The sequence below is a fragment of the Oncorhynchus keta genome, chromosome 10 (assembly GCF_023373465.1).
Source record: "Oncorhynchus keta strain PuntledgeMale-10-30-2019 chromosome 10, Oket_V2, whole genome shotgun sequence".
NCBI classification, from domain to species: Eukaryota; Metazoa; Chordata; class Actinopteri; order Salmoniformes; family Salmonidae; genus Oncorhynchus; species Oncorhynchus keta.
This window is the reverse complement of record NC_068430.1, coordinates 24,492,630-24,520,290: the sequence shown is the minus strand read 5'-3', so window position 1 is coordinate 24,520,290 and position 27,661 is coordinate 24,492,630. Positions and strand designations below refer to the sequence as shown.

The following is a 27,661-nucleotide window of genomic DNA, read 5'->3' as shown; positions in this document are numbered from 1 at the left end:
GGCTGAGCCTCACACACATAATCAGCGCAGCTTCTCAATGGGGGGACGGAGCCAAGATGAGACAGAACTGTCGTTCCGCTGGAGCTGATCTCAGTCCGTGTGTGAGAAGTGAGGAGGCAAATTAACGTTCTGTCGTCACGAGAGGGATTTTACATTCACAGTACTGATCTAAAGGTGATATGAGCAGCCTTCCATCTTGTAAACACTGACTAGTTTGTAACAGCGTGTCATTCCTGTGAGCTGAGGTGGTTTCTGGTGACCGCACTCTCAGGATTTCCGACGGACAGAGAGAGTCGAGGGGGGCAAGCGGACGAGGCAGAAACAACAGAGCTTCTCCCCCTCTTATCCTGCAGCGTTGTTCTTCTTTACACCTGGAACTTTGTTGGGAATCCCTGGCCTCAGGCTATGGATGGATTTAAGACAGCGTTGTGAGTCTGTTGAACAGACGGTGATACTGACAACAGGGCATCCTTTCTGTTGACCAGACAGACCACTCAGGTAAGGCTGTGGAGTTATTCTCTGAGACTGTTGGTGATTTCTGATTATATTCTGTTCCTTCTGCAAAATATACTATTATTTAAAGAAATCTGATTATGGAAATGTTATAAAATACGGCTAGCTGTTATGTTTGTAAGAAGTGGAAGGGCTCCAGGAGTAACTGAATAATGATGACAGGTATGAGCTGTGAGCGACAGACAGGCAGAGCATGTGACACAACCTGCATATCTCTGTTGGATTGAACAATTGTATGGTTTAATGAAGGAGAGTAGGCTATGGACTTTGTAGATATGTCTGTTTTAGGACATACCAAATATTGTGTGTTGACTGATATATTTTAAAGTTACAGGCAGTTAGTTCTAAGTAGGGCAGAGATGTCAGTCTCATCCTTTTTTTAAAGACAAGGCTGCAAAATTCAAATGTTCTAGTCCAGACCAAGTTGCTTTTCAGAGTCAATATTATTAATCCATTTTCATGCTATATTACAAACACAGTTATTAGCCTATATTGAGATGTAAAATTGTTACATGCAATCGAGATCAAGTCTATTCTATTTAAATGTGTTATTTTTATACAGGCTAACCTAATCTAACCGTAACAAAAGAAGCCATTTACTTACCATATAAAATTGCCCCATTATACCTATGTTGTCGGGAAGGCTAAACATCTATATCCTGCCGAGATGGTGCGCAGGTGTGTCCGAGCAGGGCGCATGGTCTCGTGTTTAGTCTAAATTGGCAGGACATGGTATACTTGTAAAAAATACAATGTAAATGCCGTCATTACCAATTACGAAGTCCACAACCATCAGGAACATATCAATCAATGGTCTAATTAGACTGCAAAGCAGAGACCAAACGGCTAGTTAAACAGATGCGCAAATGGTAAATACTGCATGAAGTGCACATTCCTTGTTTATTCATTGAAAACCACGGAGGTAAGAATTCTAACGAAAAGTAATTTGTATACAAATATCCTGCTAGCCCTGATAAGGTGATTTATTTTTCATGTGTCTGCTATTTACTCGTAAAAGTTGTCCGTTTACATTAAAATGCATAAGCATGCCTGTGTCGTGCGGTCTGAATATCTTTCTCCGCCACCTCTCCATCCCTATTCTCTCGCGCTGTCGATCAGGACCACATTTCTTCTTTGACATGAATGAGTTCCGACAGTCGGAGAGTTGCTCAGAGCTGAACCGAAAGGCGGAGAGGACAAAAGAGCAGTTTCTCTCCGTGCTGTTGTTCAGGCAAAAGACTACGTTTTTTTTCAGGAACTTGCTAGAAACAGCGTGTTAAAAAGCATTCCCCAGGGAACAGTTCACATTTCCACAAAATGTAGGATTATAGCGAATTTATTGCAGGAGATGGGTTTACAATATGCCGATAATAAGACTAATTATAGGCTATGCTTAATTTCTGCATGTTGAATATTCAGTAGGCTAGTCTCAATGTCATTTCAGGGTAGAGGGGAGAATGTAAACTTTTTCTCGAACCGACATGCACACACCAAGCTATAGGCTAGCACATCTGAAGGCAACGGAATAGCCTAAATACTGTATATGTGTAGCAGTGGCGACCTGTCATTCAGGTCAGCTAAATAATAAATAATAAAAATAATAATAATATATATATATATATATATAAATATATGTATTGCCTGTTTTGCATGTTATTTTGGAATGAATGTGTCACATATCAGTTTGCAAACAATGTAAAATAATATATAATTGAGTTAATAAAGCCGAATACAAACATTGTCTCTTTTTTTGCTTTGTTGAGTAAGGCAGCTCCAAAATGCAGGTGTTCAGCCGAGATCAGTGCTTTCTGTGGTGGTGGGGCAGCCATCTGAAAACACGGAGCATAAGGGTTGGTAATGTTCTCTAGTTGCCCCGTGATTGGCTCAATGTTCTGTCACTCATGGAGACACTACTTCACCACTAAATCTATGAGCAGAGCTCGAAAAGCCCCTTGGGTGCTGCCCATAGTTACATTAGAGTGTCCATCCAAGAAGGCTCAAGATCGTTGGCCACAGATAAAACGGCATCAAATCACGTTATATCTACCATAGCTTTGATTGGACTGATCATGTCAACATCATACTTTCAAAATCTTAGCTAGGAAGCTAGCAGTCATCGTCATGAATCAAGTCGACAATCTACGGACAAATCCTTTTTAATCCTTGTCATATGATGAGAAATGATGAAGAGAAATTATAAATAAAACGTATCAGTGCTCATCTGCCATTGGACATAAACATTACACAAAAAAATTGGAAATTGCAAATTCGACATTGAGTGGTTTGGAAGGAATCAGTGGCTAACTGCAAGCATTGCAAAGCAATCACTAGCCTGCTATTCAGTGTAGTGGTGTGTGGTCCAAGTCTGGGTTGAAGGGTCTCTTTTCCAAGCTTATAAGATAAGCATTTAACATTGGCCATGCTGTCAATCCAGCATGACTTCTACCGCATTCAAAACAACTGGAAATTCAGAACTGGGAAATCTCAGACTTCAGTGAGTTCAAGACAAATGGGAACTTGGAAAGAACAAGCTCAGACTGGGAAAATACATTTGAAACGGTCATCCATCTCAGAATTCCAAGTTGGGAAGCTCCGACCTAAAGATCACTGACATCATGATTCAACCTTGTTTATTTCCCAAGTTCCCATTTGTCTTGAATGCACCATCAATCCAGAAAATACCAGGATTTGATTACATTTATTTAACTAGGCAAGTCAGTTAAGAACAACTTTGTATTTACAATGACAGCCTAGGAACAGTGAGTTAACTGCTTTGTTCAGTGCAGAACGACAGATTTTTTTTACCTTGTCAGCTCAGGGATTCGATCTTGCAACCTTTCGGTTACTGGCCCATCGCTCTAACCACTAGGCTACCTGCCACTTTGATGACAAAGGTTGATGACAAAATTTGCCCACGAAGGACCACCGTGACACCTTCCTGTTCAAGTGAGCACAGCACAACAAGGTGAGTCCAAAATGTATTGTATGCTGCTGCATAAATTATGTAATATGCCAGGGAGATATATATACTGTAGCTAACAAAGTAATAATAAGTGTATGTTGAGTAAGCTGTTAGCTGTTGGTGGTGCAACTGTAGCCTATAGCCTGTTTTAGAGAAATGTCATGATCGAACATTGTAAGAGCTTTCATTGTCTGTTTATATGACCCCTTTATTTATTTTACTGTTCTGACTTGGTGTACGGGGAGATTACTGTAAGAACGGCCCATATTCGGAATTCTGTCGCTGTACATTTCAAAAGTGCTGAACAAATAGTTATATTGACTACATCTGTCCTAGTTCGTTCATTAATGTTTTAAATGAATTATGGATTGCCTCTTATCCGCTCATCATCCCCTTATGCCATAGTTTGTACATCTCAGTTGTCAGTAGAAACCACATTTGTTTAAGCAAGTCAGCCATATCAGCTATGTTATTTTAAAAGGTAGTAAATGAGGCTGAATGAACTATTGCAGTGCTCCGCTGATAGTCAGGTGTAGCAGTGGTAAGGATTCACTCCATGGTGCTGAAAATAAAATCTCTGCTGTTAGGACAGATTTATGTAAACCCTAACAGTTTATGGGCACCGTTACCCAGCATTATAGTGCAATTAATGTATTGTTTAGTGTTATATTGTGTAGTTTCTTTGTTGGCATCTGTCCACCCCAAAATTGGAGAGATTGACATGCTAAAATCACCACTGATGTGTAGGCCTATGTGTGAATGACTCTCCACTTAAAATTGTCTTTGAAGCAATTGTTCTCACCATTTATAAATGTGAAACCCTTTTTCAGTAATAACTAAGAAGTAATTAGCATAATACAACCGGTATAATAATATATGCCATTTAGCTGACGCTTTTATCCAAAGCGACTTACAGTCATGTGTGCATACATTCTATGTATGGGTGGTCCCGGGAATCGAACCCACTACCCTGGCGTTACAAGCGCCATGCTCTACCAACTGAGCCACAGAAGGACCACTATAACAGGTGGTCTCAGTCTAGGTCTTTGTCCATTATCAAATTAATACAATAACACACTTAAACCAAGAGGACAACTCACTGTTGGCAATCTGTGGCAAAGCATTCGGCCTAATGTTGTTCACGGCCCAGGAAGATGGCGGGAAGGCACTGGACTCTTTCAGGGGAAGTCAGATGTTTTATTTTACAGCAAGGTGATCCGTGTTCAGCATTTGACTTGAATAGGCAGTTCACTTCTCAAGAGTATTTTATCAATCTAAAATACATCTCATTGTTACACTCAATAAATGGTATGAGTACATAGTTAGGTAAAACATCCGTACTATTCATTGTCGTGTCTTTACTATCATTAAATTGAATACTTAGTTTTTTTTCAAAGATTCTCTGTAATTAGTATTACGCAATCAACTGATTAATCGTGTAACTGTAATTAACTAGGAAGTCGGGGCACCAAGGAAAAATATTCAGATTACAAAGTTATCATTTCCTAAAATAACTTTTCAGATATTTTATCTGATCAATTAGTCTTCAAATTAATTCATGATTTACTTTACCTCACGTTAGTCTCATTCCAAACGTTGTAAATTGTTGGTTATCTGCACAAACCCAGTCTTCACTATGAGTCATCCATACATCAATTGTCTTAAATCATTTATTTATTACTAACTAAGTAATTCACAGAAATGCATAAACATACAGTAAATATGGTTACAAGAAATGATAGGAGAATGTGCCCTAGTGGGCTAAACCGGCATGGCGGCATGTTAGACAAAAGGGGAAGTGGGGGTCGACTAAGAAGTCACTACAGAGTGATAATTATAACAATTGAAATGCTTTAATTTTACACGAGAAAAAGATTCTCTCTTGATTGTTGTTAGAGGGCATAGTTCAGAGTGACATTAATTTGTTTCGTTATAGAATGGATGTTTCGGTGGTTGTCGTTCTTCGCGTTCAATGATACCGAATTCCTAGCTGCAAACTAGTGATTAATATCAAAGCCTTGTTCTTATTCTGACGGTATCGATAGTCTAAGAGTTTAACCACGTGGTATGGTTAAAAGATTCAGCAATGGTCTACAACCTTCGTCCTCTCCTAATGGAGAAAAACATGGTCTGGTTGAGAATTTCTCAAAGTTGGGTTTTATTCGGAATTGCAGAAAAGGGGCTGTCTCAGGATGCCTGACCCTAACTGGGCTCAGGGCCGGTCCTCTGATTTAGTTCAAATCAAAAGGGAATTGGATTTTCTTTCATTAAACAGTCCAAAATCATATTCCACACTACTACAAACAGTATCTTACTGACTCATTCATCTTATACAACAATTAGATGTAAACCTCATATCTGAGGCTATTATATAGACAGTGTTATGGTAATGTGGCCACACAGTCTTCCATGAGCTTCCCCAAGTTGTGACAAACGGACCAGGGTCATAGCTGGATTCTTCACCGATCTTTTATACTTTCTCCGGAACATGAAATTTGTTTGTACCTCAAGTTCTGTGAGGTGGAAAAAATTCCTTTGTGCTCTATGAAAATGTACTCTCTCTATACTGTGTGTCCATGAGGAGATCCTCAGGAATTTACGACGTCTCTCTGACCACAGCAGCCTAGTTGAAGGAGGAAATTGGGAGGCAGGGAGAGGGGGATGGGGCTTGCTATACCCAAAGAGGGCAACGTCATGACATCATCAACTACAAATGGTATGGAGCTCATATGTTTAAATTTTCTAAATAACAAACAGGGAGAATGTTAACCACTGTGCCACATTTGGCGCCTCCAAACTGGGCATGCATGAGCACCAAATCTGGCACCCCAGCCCCCTAGGAACAGGAAGTGCATGTCTGATGGTGGGAAATACTGTAGGGTGTCTTGGGGTAAAACGTCCCTCAACTTCTCTGTTTTTTGGTGGCTACTACCATTGAACAGCGTGAAGAGAACCCGTGCCCATTCACAGATTCTGTGTGTGACTGTGTGAGAGCGAAGTCTTGTGTCTGCAGTGATGCTCGTGGCAACCTCATTTAGCTGAGTCTACCTTTAAAGTGTACCATGTAAATAAACTAAGTACTAAAAGTTTTTCAAACCAAATGCTTGATATTGGCTAGTCATAATTATTGACATGAAGATAACCAAACAAAGAGAAGCAAGTGAATGAACCTGCACATATCTCTGAACATAATGTTTTAATGGTGACTTGTAGTTAGAAAATTACTGTCATAATAATGGTAAACTGGGTAAAACCAAAAAGTAAGCATTGTATTATAGTCCCTTAATAGAGAGAATGGAGACACAATGATACACAACTTGGGTGCAGGACCTGTTCTCTTGAAGTAGGAATGCCTTTCAAATAATAATGTATACGATTATATGGACAGGAAGGACCTGATCCTGGATCGGCAGTCCTACTCTGAGATGGTTTATAAATATGGGCCCAGGTCGTTTTTTACAAATGGAGACATGAAAATGACTGGGAGAGACAATGACCACTGCAGTTTTGGCTGGATAGGAAGCGGTTGCTTTAGTGAATGCAGGACCATGAGCATGGGAGAATCTCAATTGGTTTAGCTCAACGATGTTTCAAAGGGGGTGTGGCGGATTTAAAACAGTTCCGCACTAGCCGCTGAAAGGATACTCATGAGTGTCCTTGGAGAGACGAGGCTATTGAGGAGTGGACGACACTAACAAATTGACACTCTCCTCGACCACTCGACCGCTTATCGGTTTCCGGGTCATAGAGGAGAGGAGGACGGAGGTGAGAACGGACTTGTCCCAATTGAGAATCTCCCCATTTGTATCAGAATGGAGCTGAGAGGAGAGGACGTAGTAACACCTGGAGAGTAGGAGTTATTATTCCCAGTGAGGGAGGGAGAGGTGTGGGTCCATATGTCAGCCTTCAGCAGCCATTAGGCTATCGTTTAGTGAATGGCCAAGGTGTCTCATTATGCCTTTATGTGTACTGTTTTCATTTCACATTCAACTGTGTTGACACTACACTGTTCCAGCATCAGAGATGAAAATGACTCTGAGCATATCCTAAAATTGAAACATACAGTACCATTCAAAAGTTTGGACACACCTACTCATTCAAGGGTTTTTCTTTATTTTTACTATTTTCTTGTCATGACTTCCGCCGAAGTCGGTCCATCTCCTTGTTCGGGCGGCATTCGGCAGTCACCGGTCTTCTAGCCATCGCCGATCCACCTTCATTTTCCATTTGTTTTGTCTTTGTATTCTACACACCTGGTTCCAATCGCCAATTACATGTTCACGTATTTAACCCTGTTTCCCCCATGTTTTTGTGCGTGATTGTTTCTATGTTCATTCGGTACATTATGGCTGTTTTTTGATGGGTGCTGTTTACACCCGTGCGTAATTGAATACCGTTTATTGTTGGTCAAGTGTATGTTTACCTTGTGCCTTTATTTTGATTAAAGTACGCTGCTCACTCATTCTGTTCTCCTGCGCCTGACTTCATGCACCAGCTACACCCACCATCTGACATTTGTACATTGTACAAAATAGTGAAGACATCAAAACTATGAAATAACACAAGTGTTAAACAAATCAAAATATATTTGACATTTGAGATTTTTCAAAATAGCCACCCTTTCGCTTGATGACAGCTTTACTTGGAATTATTTTCCAACAGTTTTGAAGGAGTTTCCACATATGCTGAGCACTTGTTGGCTGCTTTTCCTTCACTCTGGTGTCCAACTCATCCCAAACCATCTCAATTGGAATTAGGTCAGGTCATTTTGGAGGCCAGGTCATCTGATGCAGCACTCCATCACTCTCCTTCTTGGTCAAATAGCCCTTACACAGCCTGTAGGTGTGTTGCGTCATTGTCCTGTTGAAAAACAAACTATAGTCCCACTAAGCGCAAACCAGATGGGATGGTGTATCGCTGTAGAATGCTGGGGTAGCTATCCTGGTTAAGTGTGGCTTGAAATTTAAATTAATCACTGACTGTGTCACCTTCAAAGCACCCCCACACCTTCACACCTCCTCCTCCATGCTTCACGTGGGAACCACATATTTGGAGATCATCTGTTCACCTACTCTGCGTCTCACAAGACACGGTGGTTGGAACGAAAAATCTCATTATTTGGACCAAAGGACAGATTTCCACCATTCTAATGTCTATTGCTCATGCTTCTTGGCCCAAGCAAGTGTTCTCTTCTTATTGCTGTCCTTTAGTAGTTGTTTCTTTGCAGCGATTCAACCATGAAGGCCTGGTTCATGCAGAGTCCTCTGAACAGTTGATGTTGAGATGTGTCTGTTACTTGAACTCTGTGAAGCAGGTAGCCTAGTGGGCAGCAGGTATCCTAGTGGTTAGAGTGTTGGATAGTAACCAAAAGGTTGCAAGATCAAATCCCTGAGCTGCAAGGTATAAATCTGTAGTCCTGCCCCTAAGCAAGGCAGTTAACCCACTGTTCCTAGGCTGTCATGGGAAAAAATAATTTGTTCTTAACTGACTTGCCTAGTAAAAAAAAAAATGTATTTGGGTTGCAATTTCTGAGGCTGGTAACTCTAATGAACTTATCCTCTGCAGCAGAAGTAACTCTGGGTCTTCCTTTCCCGTGGCGGTCCTCATGAGAACCAGTTTCATCATAGCACTTGATAGTTTTTGCGACTGCACTTGAAGAAACTTTCAAAGTTCTTGACATTTTCCGGATTGATCGACCTTCGTGTCTTAAAGTAATGATGGACTGTAGTTTTTCTTTGCTTATTTGAGCTGTTCTTGCCATAATATGGACTTGGTCTTTTACCAAATAGGGCTATCTTCTGTATACCAACCCTACCTTGTCACAACACAACTGATTGGCTCAAACACAGTAAGGAGGAAAGAAAATCCACAAATTAACTTTTATCAAGGCACAGCTGTGAATTGAATTGCGTTCCAGGTGACTACCTCATTAAGCTGGTTGAGAGAATGCCAAGCGTGTGCAAAGCTGTCATCAAGGCAAAGGGTGGCTTTTTTGAAGAATCTCAACTATAAAATATATTTCGATTTGTTTAACACTTTTGGTTACCACATGATTCCATACAGTATGTGTTATTTCATAATTTTGATGTCTTCACTATTACTCTAAAATGTAGAAAATAGTCAAAAATGAAGAAATACCCTTGAATGAGTAGCTGCGTCCAAACTTTTGACCTTTATTATTGAGCTGATAGGCTACAGTGTGTACATTGTGTGTAGCCAATATCAAATCGAACTATTATCATCATTAGCTTACTAATTTAATTAGCTAGTTATCGCTGTTGATTCAAAGTTCCTGTTTAGCCCTAATCAGAACATGCTCTACCAACGTTTACTTGCCGATACTTTCTTAATTCTTAATTCGGCAAGCACCAGTGTCTTCTAAACCTCCATGGCTTGTTACAGGTGGAACATTGGAATTTAGAAAGAAGAAAAAATAAAATAAAAATAAAATTAGTTTTGTCTATGAAGTAATCCAACAATGTATACGCTGTCGTCTTAGAGTATGTTTATCTTCACTCATTGATCAAGACAGGTGAGTGTCAAGCGATGTTTGATTTTTGAGTTGCGCACATGACGTGCAGTACTTTGGGTAGGACATCCGTTTACAGCTAAACAGGAGCATATGCACAAGCTTGGACACAAGCTTGGTTGATTTGTGATGTTTTTCCCGATTGCAGTTTTTTGGGGAACTCGTCAAAAATGCCCATCGTGGGAGAGGTGACCATATTGCAGTAATGTCCTTCAAATGCTACACTGTGACTTTAATGGTCCTGTTTTCTCAGTAGCTACCTCATACAATACATTTTATTGTCTGTATTAGTCATGTTACAATAATTTTCAGTTCTCATGTATGATGATGTTTGACAAGCTTGACCAAGTCTCTTTCTCTTCAGATAGAGGTTCTTTGATTATCCTGTGATGGTCCTTCCCCAATGTCGCTCATGTCATTTCATGCGTATACCTTTTTTTCAATTTCACCTCAAAGAGCTCTTTTTTTCTGTCTTCACTTTTCCTAACATATGTCATTTGGTTAGTGTTTTTCCATATCTCTGCCATCTCTTTTGTAGGCCACCCTCTATCACCCACTTACTCTTTTCTCTCTCCTCCTTTAGACAACCCTTGTCATGTGTCTCTAACCTTCTCTCTGCCCTCCTCCTATAGCCCATAGAGATAGATAGAGGACTCCAGTGCCCAATAACCCATTTAAGCATGTGCAGCGCCATCGAGGACTTTCCCCATTTTGAAGTAATCAAGTGGGTGGGACTTCCTGTTGGTTAAATAAGGATCACATATTTCCATCCAGGTCACCAGGAGCGATCAGCCAGTTAATTATACCCGTGAGCAAACATTCCATAACTGCATGTGGCAGTAAATTGCCAATCAGTTTGTTTATCAACTCATAGAAGTAGTAGAAGAACTTCAAAATGGAGACGGCCTCAATGGCGCTGCCCATGCTCTCACAGACGCAATAATGGGACAGATACAATTTTGCTTCCTCTAACTATCTCTATGCTCTAACCCTCTCTCTCTGCCCTCTTCCTCTAGCCACCCTCCCAGTCTGCCCTGCCATGTCCTTGTTCCTGGGCCTGTGGATTAGCCTGGGCTTCCTGCTGCTGTGCCAGGCCACGCTGTACGAGACCCTCCAGCAGCACCACGTGCCCCGGCCCGGACGCAACGCCATCCAGATCCTGGGTGAGTCCCTTTCTATGTTCTGTCTGCACACATCACGCTGTGCCCACTACCCACCCAGTCCTCCCAGAGGAGCTCTCTGAGAAGTGTAAGAGTAAAGTAAAATAAATACTATCTTATCACTGTATCCCCAGTGGAAACAGTGAAGCAATAGTCTTCTGTATTTTGTAATGGATTGGTTTGCAACCAATATGTTAGCTACTGTGAGAAGAAGAATAGTGCACTGTGGTTTCATAACTTTTTATATTTGTTTGGTTCTATAGATTCTGGTGTTGTATAATGGATTATTTATGTTTCTTATGGTTCAGTCATGTATCCAGCTGTCAGAGGTGTCATGCCCATAGGGGGCACAGGGACATGTGCCCCCTCAGATTTGTCCTGTTTTATTTTTATAATTTGTTGTTGTTGTTTAATACCTCTAGCCACCGAACAATTGTTGGCTTTAGCTAACTCAGATAGGTAACCTATCTCCCAACCTCATAACTAGCTACTAAGAAGCCATTTCAGGCTATCAAGGAAGTTACAGTAGCTCGCTTGTTTAAGTATCCTAGCTGGCATGCCTGCTGGCAAGGTTGGTAGACTACAAAAGCAATTACTAAATGTACTAAAAAAGACTCCTTTCAGTATTTTACCCAGATTTGAGCAGAGATGCAGAGAAGCATATTTAGTTATAAATAACCACCAGTCAGGAGGATACAGACAGCTCAAGAGGTATGCTTCCATACACAGAAAAATAAATATATTTATGACATAGAATTAAGCATAATAATTTGGGGCCCAAAAAAGTTTTTTAAGATATTTGAAATACAACATTCCCCAACTATTCGAACTAATCACCCAGCAACCCAGCCATCCAGACTTATTTTGTGCCTCATGACATTTTTGGGGTGCATTTTTGGGGGGCCTCTGCCAGCTGTATATAAAACTAAACCATCTTCAAAGTTGGCTTTATTGACATTCTCCTACATTCTTTGCAGTAAATAGTTTTTGCTTAGAGTTGATTGTAATGTTTAAGCTCAGCTGCAGCTGCTGTTTTGATCTGAGGTTGAAACTCCCCCTCTGCCCCACACAGACAAAGAGCACTTTTTAACGGGAGAGGATTTTCAGTGTGGGGAAAGAGTGATTGCAGCATCCTGAATCTATCAGACTAGCAGGTTGATTGGTACATAGGACAGGCTCTAGGCAAAACTCCCATCAGTATGCTGTGAGTGCAGGCTGCTTTGATCACTGTGGCTTAAATGGAAATAACAATTATGTTTCTCTCTCACATTCGGCAATTAAAGCCAGTTCCTTCTCCACTGTGGGGGCTAAAGGGGAGGGAGTCAGTGAGATGGGTCTGATTCTCCTCATTTATGTGGGAGTAGAGTAGTCGCGTTCGTCACTCCCCAGCCATGTGTCTTTGGAAGCAGGCTCCTTTAAGCTTTTAACAATGACTCGCTCCTGGAAGCTTCTGATGACAATACTATTACAAACCCCTTTCACCAGGAAACCAAATCCCAATGCCTGTTAAACATTGATTCCATCTATGTGTGCTTGCCTCGTTCTCCGAGCCGTGCTGCACCATGGAGTGAAAAGACAGTGATTGAAGCAAAAGCAACAAAAAAAGAGACATTGATTTCCCCGACTTGTGATGTCACGACAAGATTGTTGATAGCCAATGAGGTTTTTAAGCAGCAGGGAACTGGAGCAGTTGTGCAGGGCAGGTGTCTTGTTTTGGGGTTGGAACAGCTGACGTAGTGGGAATTGGTTGTGGATGTGAGACAGAGGCTTCACACAAAGTGGTTTGAGCTCATTAATTGGAACAAGTGAGAACAGGATGAGCGACAGAATTAATTTTTTAAAACTTTGTTTCCAGGTTTTTTGTACAAGGATGTGCATGGCCTACAGTAAGTGTCTTCTGAATTATGTAGAGGTCCAAGTGAAAACAAAAAGAAAACCCTGCCCACGGCACATAGAGAAGTCAGCTAAGTTATTGGTGAGATAAATATCCTCCTGTTCTAGTTTTGTGAAAGGGTTCTTGTCAGAGAAATCAGCTTAAACAAACACACACACAAAATTTTATTTCTCAGCAAAGTCATTATGGCATGGCATTTTTATGGTCCCCTGAGGAACAGGGGGATGCATACACAAAGTGAGTCTGAGAGCAGGGGTGTTCTGTCTGAGAGCAGGAGTGTTCTGTCTGAGAGCAGGGGTGTTCTGTCTGAGAGCAGGAGTGTTCTGGCTGAGAGCGGGAGTGTTCTGCCTGAGAGTAGGAGTGTTCTGTCTGAGAGCAGAAGTGTTCTGTCTGAGAGCAGGAGTGTTCTGTCTGAGAGCAGGAGTGTTCTATCCGAGAGCAGGAGTGTTCTGTCTGAGAGCAGACATGTTCTGTCTGAGAGCAGAAGTGTTCTGTCTGAGAGCAGGAGTGTTCTGTCTGAGAGCAGGAGTGTTCTGTCTGAAAGCAGGAGTGTTCTGTCTGAGAGCAGGAGTGTTCTGTCTGAGAGCAGAAGTGTTCTGTCTGAGAGCAGGAGTGCTCATTATTTTCTAACGAAGGGTTTACACTATTGTTTGATTGACATGCATATGTTCTGTACCAGAAAAAAAGCCTTAAATAAATTTATGTGTGGATTTCGATATGGGGCCTGGTTTTCAGTCTGGCTGAGTGAGTGAATGATACCGCAGCAGCAGCTCTCAGTACTCAGACGAGGGTGTGAATATATCTCTGCACAGGGGAAGTGAAGGTCATGTTGAGCAAGGTACAAATGTAATCCTTAAGCCTGTTCAAGCATCTAACAATGTTTTCAAAAATCTGCTTATCCCTTTCTGCAACAGTGAGCTGACAGAATGCCACTGCACAGTACATGTGTACCAAAAATATACAAGGAGAGATAGGGGTTTTCAACCTACATTTCTTTATTTATTAGAATATTTCAGTTAGAAATCTGCTGGTCACAGTTGAGGCTGGGATTGAGTAACGAGTCGCCTGACTGCTTCATCACCTGCTCAGGAAGCGGCGCCGTTGCCTTCCCATGAGCCCCTGCTTCGCGGCCTTCCCTACGTCCCCCGCGCCGGGAAAGATTGATTGTGCCCAGATTCTGGGCAGGCAATTCTGGTCTCTTAAGAAATAATCCACTACACTGACAGATGAGGCGAATGTGACATGACACACAAGCCCAGCTCAGCTCTTTCCTCACCTGCCAACTGACACAGTACTGCCAGGTCCACTCCTGGAGAAAGCAGGTTGCTGCTGTGGGTGATTCTACTGGACACTATGCAGCCCAGTTGAAGGGTCAAACTGTAACATTCAAAGAAATATGGATTGTCATTGTTTGGGGAGGTTACATTGAAATCAAACATTTCTTAAAAGTCAGTTTTATGTTCAACTGCTACTGAATATGTATTTGTTTTCTTTCCAAATGGAAGTGCATTGTCATTGTGTGTCCTAGCAATGCCCATAGGGAGGATATTGAATGTAATGGCGATGCATTCGGTTTATGATTCTGACATAACTCTCTAAGGGCACTCGCTAGCTGATTCCCATTCCAATGTAAGCTACAATATTAACATACATCACTTTTAGTCTTGAAGTAGCTGTCCTTAGCTGTCGTTTTGACAAAACAAAAACAGTGTTGTCAGACACAATAACAAGTCAATTGTTTGTTGCAATGACGGTGCCAAACTGTCTCTCATAGTTGATTAAATCAGCAGAACTGGTGACAGTAATGACAGGTTAGCCAGTTGTTTTCCCTGTTCTACATGAAGATGCAAGCAGCCACTTGGTGTGACTGTGAACTAATGATGTGATTAGGAATCCCTTGAATCATCCTTGTAAGAAATGCAGAAATACTGTATAGGAAGTAGGGTGCTGAGTACTTTGTTTAGGTGAAATCCATGCTGATTTTGGATGGTTTATAGCATAAGGTGAATAGGTCATCATTTGCATACTGCAGCAAACAGTGCTGATATTGATATTGTACTGCACTCTCGAGGGAGCTTGCAAGGAAGCATTTCGCTGCACTGTTTATACCTGCTGTAAACTGTGTACGTGAAAAATGCAATTTGATTTGAACCCATACCATTTATAAAACGGTTATAATGATTTCATCAATTGAATGTAAACATCTCATAATGAATAACCTTTGGAAAGATGACTGGAAGACAAGCGCTTTAATGATGTTCATGTTCAGTGTGTCATTTGATATTTAAATACTCCTTTAGTCTAGGAAAGGGGCAGAAAAGAGGCAGCAAAAAAACATGTCATTACTGCTATTATTCATCATGACACAGAACTAACCATACAGCTAAACACAGTTTCAAGTGAGCAATAGCAGAAAATGAAATGTCAACCAATAGTAGTCAAATATGTGGAATCCTGTTGTTGATGAATGGAGCCCCATGTCACGATGAGCAGATTGACCACCATTTAACTGTGTGGAGGATTTTTTTATATGATTCATGTATCCAGACATTCTGAAATCTTTGTTATGTTTTACTTTACTTTAACTTTTTTTTTGCTGTGACTGTGGGCTCTTTTCTGTAGGGTGAGATGTCTGGGTGTAGGTGGGTGTGTTGGTGAACCTTAGGGATCTATATTTCGGTAAATGAGAACTGGGTTGAATTCCGGAGACTTACATTTCAAGACTGAATCGATTTTTTCATTGCCATGGGTATGTCTAGCTCAGAAGAGGGATGGTTTTCCTGGCTGAGTTTGAGAACATGCCAATTAGCTACACTATCAAACACACATTACATACGGATATACCCTTACGGATATACCCAGTTTTAGAATTTATTTACGGATTTCTCAATGTCCTTTTTGCTGTGATTTACTGCCTGCTTTTTTCCATACAGTAAAACATGAAAGATACATACACTGTAATCTCATGATAGTGCTCAAACCATATTTAAGTACTGTCAACATGAATGTAATCCAAATGACTGGTTCACTTATGCAACTTCGATTTACAAGCTTTTGCAAACTGCCAAAGGGCAGGCAGTTTTACAACTACCCACAGGAAGGTAACATCTCAGTATGAGTTTTTGTGTTTTTGTTTGGCCATTCATTTGATACATTTCACACCCACTTTTAATTGCAAGGACTAATTAGTGTGAGAATGGATGGTGGAAACAGAATTCAATTAAATTCCGCTCACTGGAATGGATGGTGACTTAATCAGACTTTTTGTTGTGCAAATTTGATAAAAAGGAAACGTTTGATCAGGTTGGCACACACACACACGCACACACACACACACACACGCACACGCACACGCACACACGCACACGCACACACACACACACACACACACGCACACACACACACACACACACACACGCACACGCACACGCACACGCACACACGCACACATACACACACGTACATGCACACACACACACACACACGCACGCACGCACGCACGCACACACACACACACAGAAAGTCACAAATAAACCATCACCACCTAGACAGTGGCCAGGACAGGGGTCTGGGATAGTGAAATGGCTTTCTAAATGAGGTGACAGCAAGCATGGTTCATCAATGCAATTCTCATGGCATAATAAAAAGATACCTCCACATCCCCTAAAATAAAAAACTACTTCAGTGGCTCTGACATAATTGCCTGATGATGAGAATCAAAAACTAAACGCACACAAATGTAATAAGAAACATCAATTTCAGAACGAGCCGTCTACCAAGGCATTCTTTTTCCGGGCTCGAACACCCAAAGCCTTTAATCTGGTTCCACATTGGGTTGTAATTGCTATAAAAACTGCAGGCTTTAGTTGAGAGCTCATTGTTGAGGTCTCTCACTCTATCGCAGAGCATGCCCTTCGAAGTAATGAAAGCAACCTTTTTAAAACTGGGCAATAACTGCCTCATCATTCCTATACAGAGCATCACTCTCTCTCACCCCTGCCTTCCCTCCCTCCCTCTGTCCATCTCGTCGTCTTTATCTGCCCCTGAGACGATTCGTCATGGATCAGATGAGACCATTTGTCATGGATTAGTGCACTTAAACGTCTGTGTGATAGTGGAAGCAGTCACTGGAAAAGCTTAGGAATCCTATTACACTGCTTTTTATGGCCGGCGGGGCTAAGAGACTAGGGATGGAGGTTGAACTGGCATTTTATTTGAGCTTCATACCATTTCTGTTCTCATACGACAAAGAAGCGCTGATTCATCAGAAAGACAGTCCACTTGGAGGAGGAGGTCTGGTTGAAGAAGGACTAGATTGTAAACGTGGAATGAATATGTTGAACATGTTTGAATTCTTTCCTCTCTCTGTATGTTCACTCAGTCCCCTGTCAGAGCTGCATATTACTTGATTTAATCTTTCTACTGATGACTTCACCCCATCTTCTTCAAAGATTCATCTGTTAGGACATCTGAACGATTTACTCTTGTTTGAGAATCCCTGACACCAATAATGGAGGTACACATTGAGATAATATCTACAAAGAGATTGTCACTCTTTCATAATCTTCCTAGGCCTATTCAACACATTTAATTCAGCTGTAGCAAGAATTCAAGATTATTAGTATTTACCTAGCAGAGTTTCCTATCACAGGCTGCTGGTACCTTGATGGGCCTTTTTCCCCTGAGTGAAAAGCGATAGTAGCGGATTAGATCCTGTGTTATCCTTATCTTCTCTCTGAAGTCAGATAACTGTGTCAGACAGAGAAAAGGTCCTGTTAATCACACAAGGTTTGTTCCTCTACTCCTGTCGTACAACACACTCAAACTAATAGACCAACTCCTAGTTCAGAGGAAAGGGTTTGTCCTCTGCCCTATTTCAGCCTAACCTAGATTTAAACACCCTCATAACATTCACTGTGGTACTATCCAAGATAACAGTGGTTCTTTTAACTCCGGCGTCTAGATCATTATAAAAATAAATCATCTGAAAACAAAAGAACAGCATAATGGTCCGTGTAAAGTGACAGCAAAATGTGCCCCTTCCCTGCCTGCAACTCCAGTATCTGATGTAATCCCTGACTTTTTTGAAAAACACATACTGTCGCCTACCAAATGGAAGCCCATGCAGGGAACAAAATTGTTAATATATTGAACAATGCAAATATCAGCGTTTTTATGCAGCTAATCCACCACCCCCAGCCCTTATTTTATCGTGTGGCTGAACGGAAATAGCTTGGTTGTATTAATGGAGTAAAGAGATACAGTCAGGTAATTGTAATGCAGATACTTTGCACTATAATTTAGAACCACTACAGAGGACAAATGTTACTCATTTGCTATTTTGTTTGCAGAGAACTCTGCACTCCAGCACCTCATTTACTTAGTGACATTCAGAATTGATTGTCTTAAATGTGTAACAATTTGCCCCACAATCTGTTCCATCCAGTGTGAGTTTTGCATACCCTTTCAATGGGGTCACCTTATTTATGGGCTTTTATGTTTTCTGTCATGTCTAATGTGTTGTAGCCTATATCATAGGCTATATATTGGATAACGGCACATCATTTGAGCTTTCTTGGGCTTGAGCTCATAAAATGTATTTACGGTATGGCTCATCAGACTCAGGTAGCATCAGACTTGAACTTTCATGCCGATCAAAGCTCTAATCAAATAATATACATTAGAATGACACTTCCGGTTCAGGTGGAAAATACTGGGTTACAATGGAGAAAAGTGATTATTCTTCATATGGAATATTTGTAAAATACTGGGAAAAATATTCAGCCCTAGTCGGTAGCTTATTCTTCAGATGTTTGGGGCTGCTGGTGAACCATGATGTGCAGGCATAGTCAAAGTGACATTGGACTAGCGCACCTGCCAGAGTCTTTAGGGTGTCAATAGCTGGGTTTCCATCCAGTTGGGGACAGATTTTCATGGGAATATTCTAAAATCTGCACAAAAACAATATGCACATTTCAGGGTTTCCTTTCAGGAAATGTAGTGCTGGACAATGTGACAGGGAAGATTTTACCAGACATTTGAGAAATTGACTTGACATCCATATGCATTCAGATCTGGCTTGGAGCAGCCAGTTCCATCAATAAACAAGGGATATTGGCTAAATGAGCCACATTTACTTGTCCTTAAAAACAGCCTAAAACAAATTACAAAAATATTATTCCTTGTGTTTTGATGTGTAGCAAATGCAAAACTTTGTAGACATATTTTTAGGCTACTTTCCTACAAAAATATTGTCTACCTCATGGTCCAACTGTTGGAGATTTGAGTGAGAAATGTGTCAGGGCATTGCATGCATAGGCCTATAAGCTTAGGAGTCCACTGTATGATATTAATAAAACAAACATATATACTGTATATAGCCTATATAAAGGAAGAAAATCTTAGGCTTGTTCACCCATGACTGTGTGGCCAAACACGACTCCAAAACCATCATTGTTTGCTGACGACACAACAGTGGTAGGTAGGCCTGATCACCGACAACGATGAGACAGCCTATAGGTAGGAGGTCATAGACCTGGCAGTGTGGTGCCAGGACAATAACCTCTCCCTCAATGTGAGCAAGACAAAGCAGACGGACCGAACAGGCCCGCATTAACATCTACTGTAGTGGGGCTGTAGTGGATCGTGTCGGGAGTTTCAAGTTCCTTGGTGTCCACATCACCGATGAACTATCATGGTCCAAACTCACCACTTGTGAAGAGGACAAGACAACACCTTTTCCCCCTCAGGAGACTGAAACGATTTGGCATGGGTCCCCAGGTCCTCAAAAAGTTCTACAGCTGCACCATCGAGAGCATCCTGACCGGTTGCATCACTGCCTGGTATGGCAACTGCTCTGCATTTGACCATAAGGCACTACAGAGGGTAGAGCGTACAGCACTGGGGCCAAGCTTCCTGCCACCCAGGACCTATATAATAGGCGGTGTCAGAGGAAAACCCATAAAATTGTCAGACTCCAGTCACCCAAGTCACAGGCGGTTTTCTCTGCTACCGCATGGCAAACGGTACCGGAGCGCCAAGTTTAGGACCAAAATGCTCCTTAAACAGCTTCTACTCCCACGCCATAAGACTGCTGAACAATCAATCAAATGGCCACCGGACTATTTACATTGACACCTCCCCCCTCCATTTGTTTTGTACACTGCTGCTACTTGCTGTTTATTATCTATGCATAGTCACTTCACCCCTACCTACATGTACAAATTACCTCAACTAACCTGTACCCCCGCACACTTACTCGGTACCGGTACCACCTGTATATAGCCTCATTATTGTTATGTTATTGTGTTACTTTTGATTATTTTTTATTTGATTTTATTTGGTAAATATTTTCTTTAGTCTTCTTGAACTGCACTGTTGGTTAAGGGCTAGTAAAGTAAGCATTTCACTGTAAGGTCTACACTTGTTGTATTTGGCGCATGTGACAAATAAAGTTTGATTTGATTTGAGAGAGATAGAGATGCCGGCGACATGCTACGACACCGACATTCATTTCTTAATGTCAGATGGCTACTGCATCTGCGATACAGATAGCAGATGTTTCTGTAGGTGTACAGAAAGAGGCTAATTGCTTAACATTGTGTGTAAATATAAGAATTATAGGAGGAACTCCGGTAGGTCTGAAACATTCTTCCTCACCTCAAGTTCAACTGTTCGGAGTCAGTTGGACCTCCATTGCACACTGCCTTCATATCATAGGCTTGCAGTAGCTAAAGCTTAATTATAGCCACACCAAACCTTCATAAAAAGTTATAAACTTTATTAGTCTGCTAAATGGCATATATTATTATATTATATTATTAGGGTAATATAAAAACTCAAGCCATTCTTTATAGGGAAAATATGAGCTGTCAGTCATATTGAAGCAAACACAGCATTTCATACAGTCATTTGGAACTTAATTTGGCCAAAGAAAATGGCTCAACAGAATGAAACACTTACGAACTGGTTTAAACCTTCACAAAAGGTTTGAACAGGCTATATTGCAGAAATGACCAACAAAGGCAAGTGCCTACCATACCCAACAAATGATAGAACTAGGCTAAGGTTATTTATTCATCTTAAACTAAAGTAAATATGGAGCACACAATTAAAAAGACTTAACTGTATTAAACAAAACACTTGAAATAACTGGTTTCGATGAATAAATATGCTTACAATAATAAATACATTTAAGTTACAACAGTGAATCCCACCTGAATAGGGAGTTGCAAGGTGGCCTGCATTTTTCTCCTTTTTGTTAACTGCAATATTAAAACTTCTGTTAAATTTCCCCTGTGGGCTTTTCACTCTTTTTCCTCTAACTTTTGTTTTACTTCAATGAAAAAGGCCTCCATCTTCACAATCATCAGTGGCCTACGCCAAGACTCTTCTGTTGCTCTCTCTCTCCTCAGCAGCAGGTACACTTGCACGCGAGGCGTGGGGGAATGGTGCTGAAGTGCGAATTCTGGGTATAGGCTATGATAGACAGCCTCTCCTGGACAACTTGGCCTGCTACGACTTTATTTATCGGGCTTTTCATTTTTTTATCTGCCAAATGCAGGCAATTACCAGCATAGGGAAACCCAGGAGCATTTCCACATCAGCGTTGTTTCCATCAAATTGACTTGTTGCAGATAAAAGTCTGTACGTAAAAATATACAAGTAAAATGGGTTCCCGTAGCATTTTCAACTCTAGGCATACAAATTGTATACTGTAGGTGTAGCGAATGGACCCACTCTGGTACTGGGATGTGCGCTCTTGCCAACAACTTGCAGATACAGTGCAGGTATAGCCTACGACATGATGAGATTATTATGGACAAAAGTGCAGTATATTCTTTTTTATTTGTTAATGTCAGCCAGGCATCGATCATCATGACACCAGAATAAGACCCTCGATATGTATTGAAAGGAGCATCAACCTCTTCACTGTGTACTTCCACCACCCTGTGAAGTTCATCATAACTTATTTCATCTGTAGTCTAATAAACTGCATGCTTTCCCATGATGTGGTGACATTTATCAGACATGTAGGCTACTTTACTCCCATAAAAAGGATGGAAACCTGATTAATGTCAAGCCTAGCTGGAATTATATTTTCGATGAACGTGCGCAAGCCTACAGGAGACTTTTGAAATATCCCAATCAGATTAAACATTGTGCCTGGTTGTGTTATTAAGGCCACATATAAAAAGTAATACATTTAAGAAGTTCAATGATACATATTCTGGCTATATTGAAGCGTTGAAGTCTAGGTGTGGGAGCATTAGCCTCTCGGATTGGAGAAGAGGCAGATTGTGTTAAACTGTCCTAAATAACTGGTCTTGCCGGACATTATTATAGGACGAGGAACGATGATCTGCAACAGACAGAGCATCTCAGTATCAGAAGTAAACATACAGCCAGACTGGCCTGCTACTGTTTCTTTCTAAACTGTCCAGAGGAAACCCACAATGGATCCAAATGGAATGAAACAGTCAAATCACAGGACTTTTGTGCCTTTATTCAAATGAATATTTTCACTACAGCCGAGAGTAGAATTTTGTACCCACTTGAAAACAATAATGCAAATTATTCATTGCTTTTTGGTGTTGTAGGCGAGTCCAGGCAGGATAATTGTATTGTCCCTAAACTAAATCTCTGCATTTTTTTTGCTGTATGCCTCATATCTTCGCTGTTCTTTCATGCGCAGTGATGCACCTGGCCTCTCATACCACACGTAAAAAAGGCAGCAGCCTATCAGCTATCTATCAGCTATTCCTATTTGTTCTTGTTGATTCCTATAAAAAAATGCATGCAGCTTTGAATTTTTTTATGTGTGGTATGATTGCTACTTAGCCTATTGCAGGTCTGGACAAACAATCCACCTACCACTGTTGTCACTAATTAATGTTGTATAGAGGGCAGGAAATACCATTTGACTGGTAGACTATACTGACCTCTGTGCTATAGCAAAAGTTAGCAGATGGAAAAGCATAGTGCACAAGGGAAGTACCAAAACACCTTGATATGGGGAAGCTGCATGCAAGCAGATGAGGAAATGTGACTAGGATGGAAGAAATTATATAGTAAAACTTACAAAAGACAGCTCTGAGTGCAGGTTAATATTTGACTCCCTTTGCGATGTTCCCTCACTGATGTCCTGACCATACAAGTGGGAATAAATATAGATGTAACAACTCATATTAAATCTCAGGTATCTTATCGCGTTAGGTCTGAATTGATCGTCCCTTGCTCATTGTTCATGTTGTACCACTGAAATATTTAGAGTTAACATCTGTAGCTCTGCCTTTAGAGGCCCACTTTTTCCTGTGTTTTGTATCATATTGTACAACAGCTGATGAAACTAACAATCTATACAGGACCTTCTAATCAGAAGGTTTGCATGGGCAGAAGTTTTGGCTTGCCTGGTGACATCACCGGGCGGTAAATTGGTTGATAGAACAATAACAAAGAATTTCCAAACCTCTCTGGCAAAAACTGCTAGTTTTCAGTTATCCCCTCCCAATTCATTCCCCTCCCAGACAGTCCTAGTGAAATTCTTGCTTGAGAAATAGTTTTTCAGCTAAAAAGCTATTTTTTCACAATTTGAATGGAAAACTACACTATATGGCCAAAATCTGTGGACACCCCTTCAAATTAGTGTACTCAAATAAAATCGAGCACACAGCCATGAAATCTCCATATACAAACATTGGCAGTAGAATGGCCTGTAATGAAGAGCTCAGTGACTTCATAGGATACCACATGCCCAACAAGTCATTTTGTCAAATTTCTACCCCCGGTCAAGTGCTGTTATTGTGAAGTTTATTTTTATTTTTATTTATTTAACCTTTATTTAACCAGGAAGGGCTCATTGTGATTCAAAATCTATTTTTCAAGAGCATCCTGGAGTGGAGCAGCAAAGGCTCAGTCGTGAAGTGGTAGACCACACAAAGCTCACAGAATGGGACCGCCGAGTGCTGAAGCGTGTAGCGTGTAAAAGTAGTCTGTCCTCGGTTTTAACACTACCGAGTTCCAAACTGCCTCTGGAAGCAATGTCAGTACAATAACTTCATGAAATGGTTTTCCATGGCCTAGCAGCCACACACAAGCCTAAGATCACCATGCGCAAGTGTCTGCTGGAGTGGTGTAAAGCTTGCCACCATTGGACTCCAATGGTGGCTGTGATAATAACATTAAACATTTTATATGCATTACAATAAATATGCATTACAGGGTTAAATATATGGATTTTATTTGCTTTTGAATAACACCTTTGTCACAAGGAGTGATTGAAAGTATGTCTAAATTGTCTACCAGGCTGCTCTATCAGGGTGAGAATAAGTCTTGTGAGATATGCCTGGTACCTGGCCATATCTGTGGTAGTTTGCAGACAGAGGCAGTGTTGCATTGTCTCATCACCACCTTATCGGCCAGGGAGACACTTGATAATGCAGTGAGAGATGTAGCAGAGAGGGAAAGCACCTGCTCTACACTATTCATCACATCTTCTCAACAAACATGACTGTATCTAAATGAATACAGGCCCGATTAGATACAGTAGCCAGACGACAGAGAAATGCTAGATACGACATTGACAACGGTCATGACAACAGTCATCGAAATTGTTAAAAGGTTTAAAAAACGATTCAAATAAATGCTAAATTTGATCAATGACTGAAAATATTCCCAACTTTAATAATTTTTAAATATCAATCAGATATTGACTGAATTATAGCACATAAAACACCGTACTGGCATGGATAAATAATACATGTTCAGGCAGTTTGTTGGCAATTCAGGTGTTCAATTTATTGTGTAATTTCACTTTTTTTTCTTATTATGCATTCATATATACATTTTCTTAGTAAATCAGGAATTTAAAAAAAAATACTTTGTTCTAAAATACAGAAAATGTTATGTGTATATATACAATGGGTGTATTTACATACATTAATACAAGAATGTAAAGAGGAGAACAGGGCGGCAACCACCCAAAACAGCTATAGGCTTACTTGCTCTGTCGACCCTACTTGCTCTGCCTACTCTACTTGCTCTGCCTACTCTACCTGCTCTGTCTAGCCTACCTGCTCTGTCTAGTCTACCTGCTCTGTCTACCCTACCTGCTCTGTCTAGCCTACCCGCTCTGTCTAGCCTACCCGCTCTGTCTAGTCTACCTGCTCTGTCTACCCTACCTGCTCTGTCTAGGCCTACCTGCTCTGTCTACCCTACCTGCTCTGTCTAGCCTACCCACTCTGTCTAGTCTACCTGCTCTGTCTAGTCTACCTGCTCTGTCTAGTCTACCTGCTCTGTCTACCCTACCTGCTCTGTCTACCCTACCTGCTCTGTCTAGGCCTACCTGCTCTGTCTACCCTACCTGCTCTGCCTACTCTACCTGCTCTGGTTACCCTACCTGCTCTGTCTAGGCCTACCTGCTCTGTCTACCCTACCTGCTCTGTCTACCCTACCTGCTCTCTCTAGGCCTAACTGCTCTGTCTACCCTACCTGCTCTGTCTAGGCCTACATGCTCTTTCTACCCTACCTGCTCTGTCTACCCTACCTGCTCTATCTAGGCCTACCTGCTTTGTCTAGGCCTACCTACTCTGTCTACCCTACCTGCTCTGCCTACTCTACCTGCTTTGTCTACCCTACCTGCTCTGTCTAGGCCTACCTGCTCTGTCTACCCTACCTGCTCTGTCTACCATACCTGCTCTGTCTAGGCCTACCTGCTCTGTCTAGGCCTACCTGCTCTGTCTAGTCCTACCTGCTCTGTCTAGTCCTATCTGCTCTGTCTAGGCCTACCTGCTCTGTCTAGGACTACCTGCTCTGTCTAGGCCTACCTGCTCTGTCTAGTCCTACCTGCTCTGTCTAGGCCTACCTGCTCTGTCTAGGACTACCTGCTCTGTCTAGGCCTACCTTCTCTGTCTAGTCCTACCTGCTCTGTCTAGGACTACCTGCTCTGTCTAGGCCTACCTGCTCTGTCTAGGACTACCTGCTCTGTCTAGTCCTACCTGCTCTGTCTAGGCCTACCTGCTCTGTCTAGGACTACCTGCTCTGTCTAGGCCTACCTGCTCTGTCTAGTCCTACCTGCTCTGTCTAGGCCTACCTGCACTCACTTGCGCTGTGTAGACTGCCTAATTAATTATTCATTACTATTGTTGTCTTTTCTCTTACATTAGTGTGTCAAGAGAAGGATTCCCATCATTTAAAATGTAAACGCTGGGCTCTAGATTACAGCTATCTATACACTTTACATACTTTACATTAGTTTTACTTTTCAGAAGTTGCCTTCATTTCAGCACATTTCATTTTTATAAACATTTAATCTATTTTACATCAGAACTTTTTTCAGTTGCACAAAACATCAGCATCCACCAAAATATACTGATCTTTCTTCTCTTTCTTGTGATGTAACCGTCGTGACAGTGTACTAGTCCCAGACAAAGCGTTCTTATAGATGGGGCAGCAGGGTAGCCTAGTGGTTAGAGTAATCGGAAGGCTGCAAGTTCAAACCCCTGAGCTGACAAGGTACAAATCTGTCGTTCTGCCCCTTAACAGGAAGTTCACCCATTGTTCCTAGGCTGTCATTGAAAATAAGAATTTGTTCTTAACTGACTTGCCTGGTTAAATAAAGTTTTTAAAAAATAGATGCAACAAAAAGACAATGTATTCCATTGAGCCCATTTCAGCCATTATCGGAGTGTGTTTGACAGGTCATTACTACCGGGGAAAACGAATGGCACAATCAGGAGTAAAATGAAAGCAATCAATCCAGTGAGATTTAAGTGACAAGTGGATTTTGGCACCCCTCAAACACAGGAAATTGATGGCTGAAAAGAAGAGATCCTCAGGTGGGCGGGGCATGTGTGTTGCTATAGAGTCCTTCAAAACAAGCTTTTTCTGAAAGAACCTTTTGACGATCAATTCAGACCTAACGCGATAAGATACCTGAGATTTAATATGAGTTATTACATCTATATTTATTCCCACTTGTATGGTCAGGACATCAGTGAGGGAACTTCGCAAAGGGAGTCAAATATTAACCTGCACTCAGAGCTGTTAAAAAAGCACTAGTTAGGGACAGATCACAATTTATTGGGGGGAGGGGTGATCTAATATAGGGGAGGGTTATCAAACTTTATTTGTTTTTAATGGGTGCAGGTCATGATAGTGTGTATTTTCCCCTGGTTTACATCAGGTCTTTTGTAAGTTTTACTATAGAATTTCTTCCGTCCTAGTCACATTTCCTCATCTGCTTGCATGCACCTTCTCCATATCAAGGTGTTTTGGTACTTCCCTTATGCACTATGCTTTTCCATCTGCTAACTTTTGCTATAGCACAGAGGTCAGTATAGTCTACCAGTCAAATGGTATTTCCTGCCCTCTATACACCATTAATTAGTGACAACAGTGGTAGGTGGATTGTTTGTCCAGGATTGCAATAGGCTAAGTAGCAATCATACCACACATAAAAAAATTCAAAGCTGCATGCATTTTTTTATATGAATCAACAAGAACAAATTGGAATAGCTGATAGATAGCTGATAGGCTGCTGCCTTTTTTACGTGTGGTATGAGAGGCCAGGTGCATCACTGCGCATGAAAGAACAGCGAAGATAT

The 27,661-nt window shown here is 41.2% G+C and overlaps 1 protein-coding gene across 3 annotated transcripts in view; it reads left to right on the top strand.

The window, feature by feature from the left end:
- The window catches only part of LOC118388421 (chemokine-like protein TAFA-1), a 233,987-nt gene continuing 206,326 nt past the window's right edge, over window positions 1-27,661 (top strand). For all 3 annotated transcript variants that reach the window (XR_008144426.1, XR_008144425.1, XM_052526739.1), the window contains exons 1-2: window positions 1-498; window positions 11,021-11,167. Coding sequence is in view for 1 of the 3 variants with exons in the window: in XM_052526739.1 (XP_052382699.1) it covers window positions 11,044-11,167 (124 nt within the window). In the remaining 2 variants the exon portion in view is untranslated. The remainder of the gene's footprint in view (window positions 499-11,020; window positions 11,168-27,661) is intronic.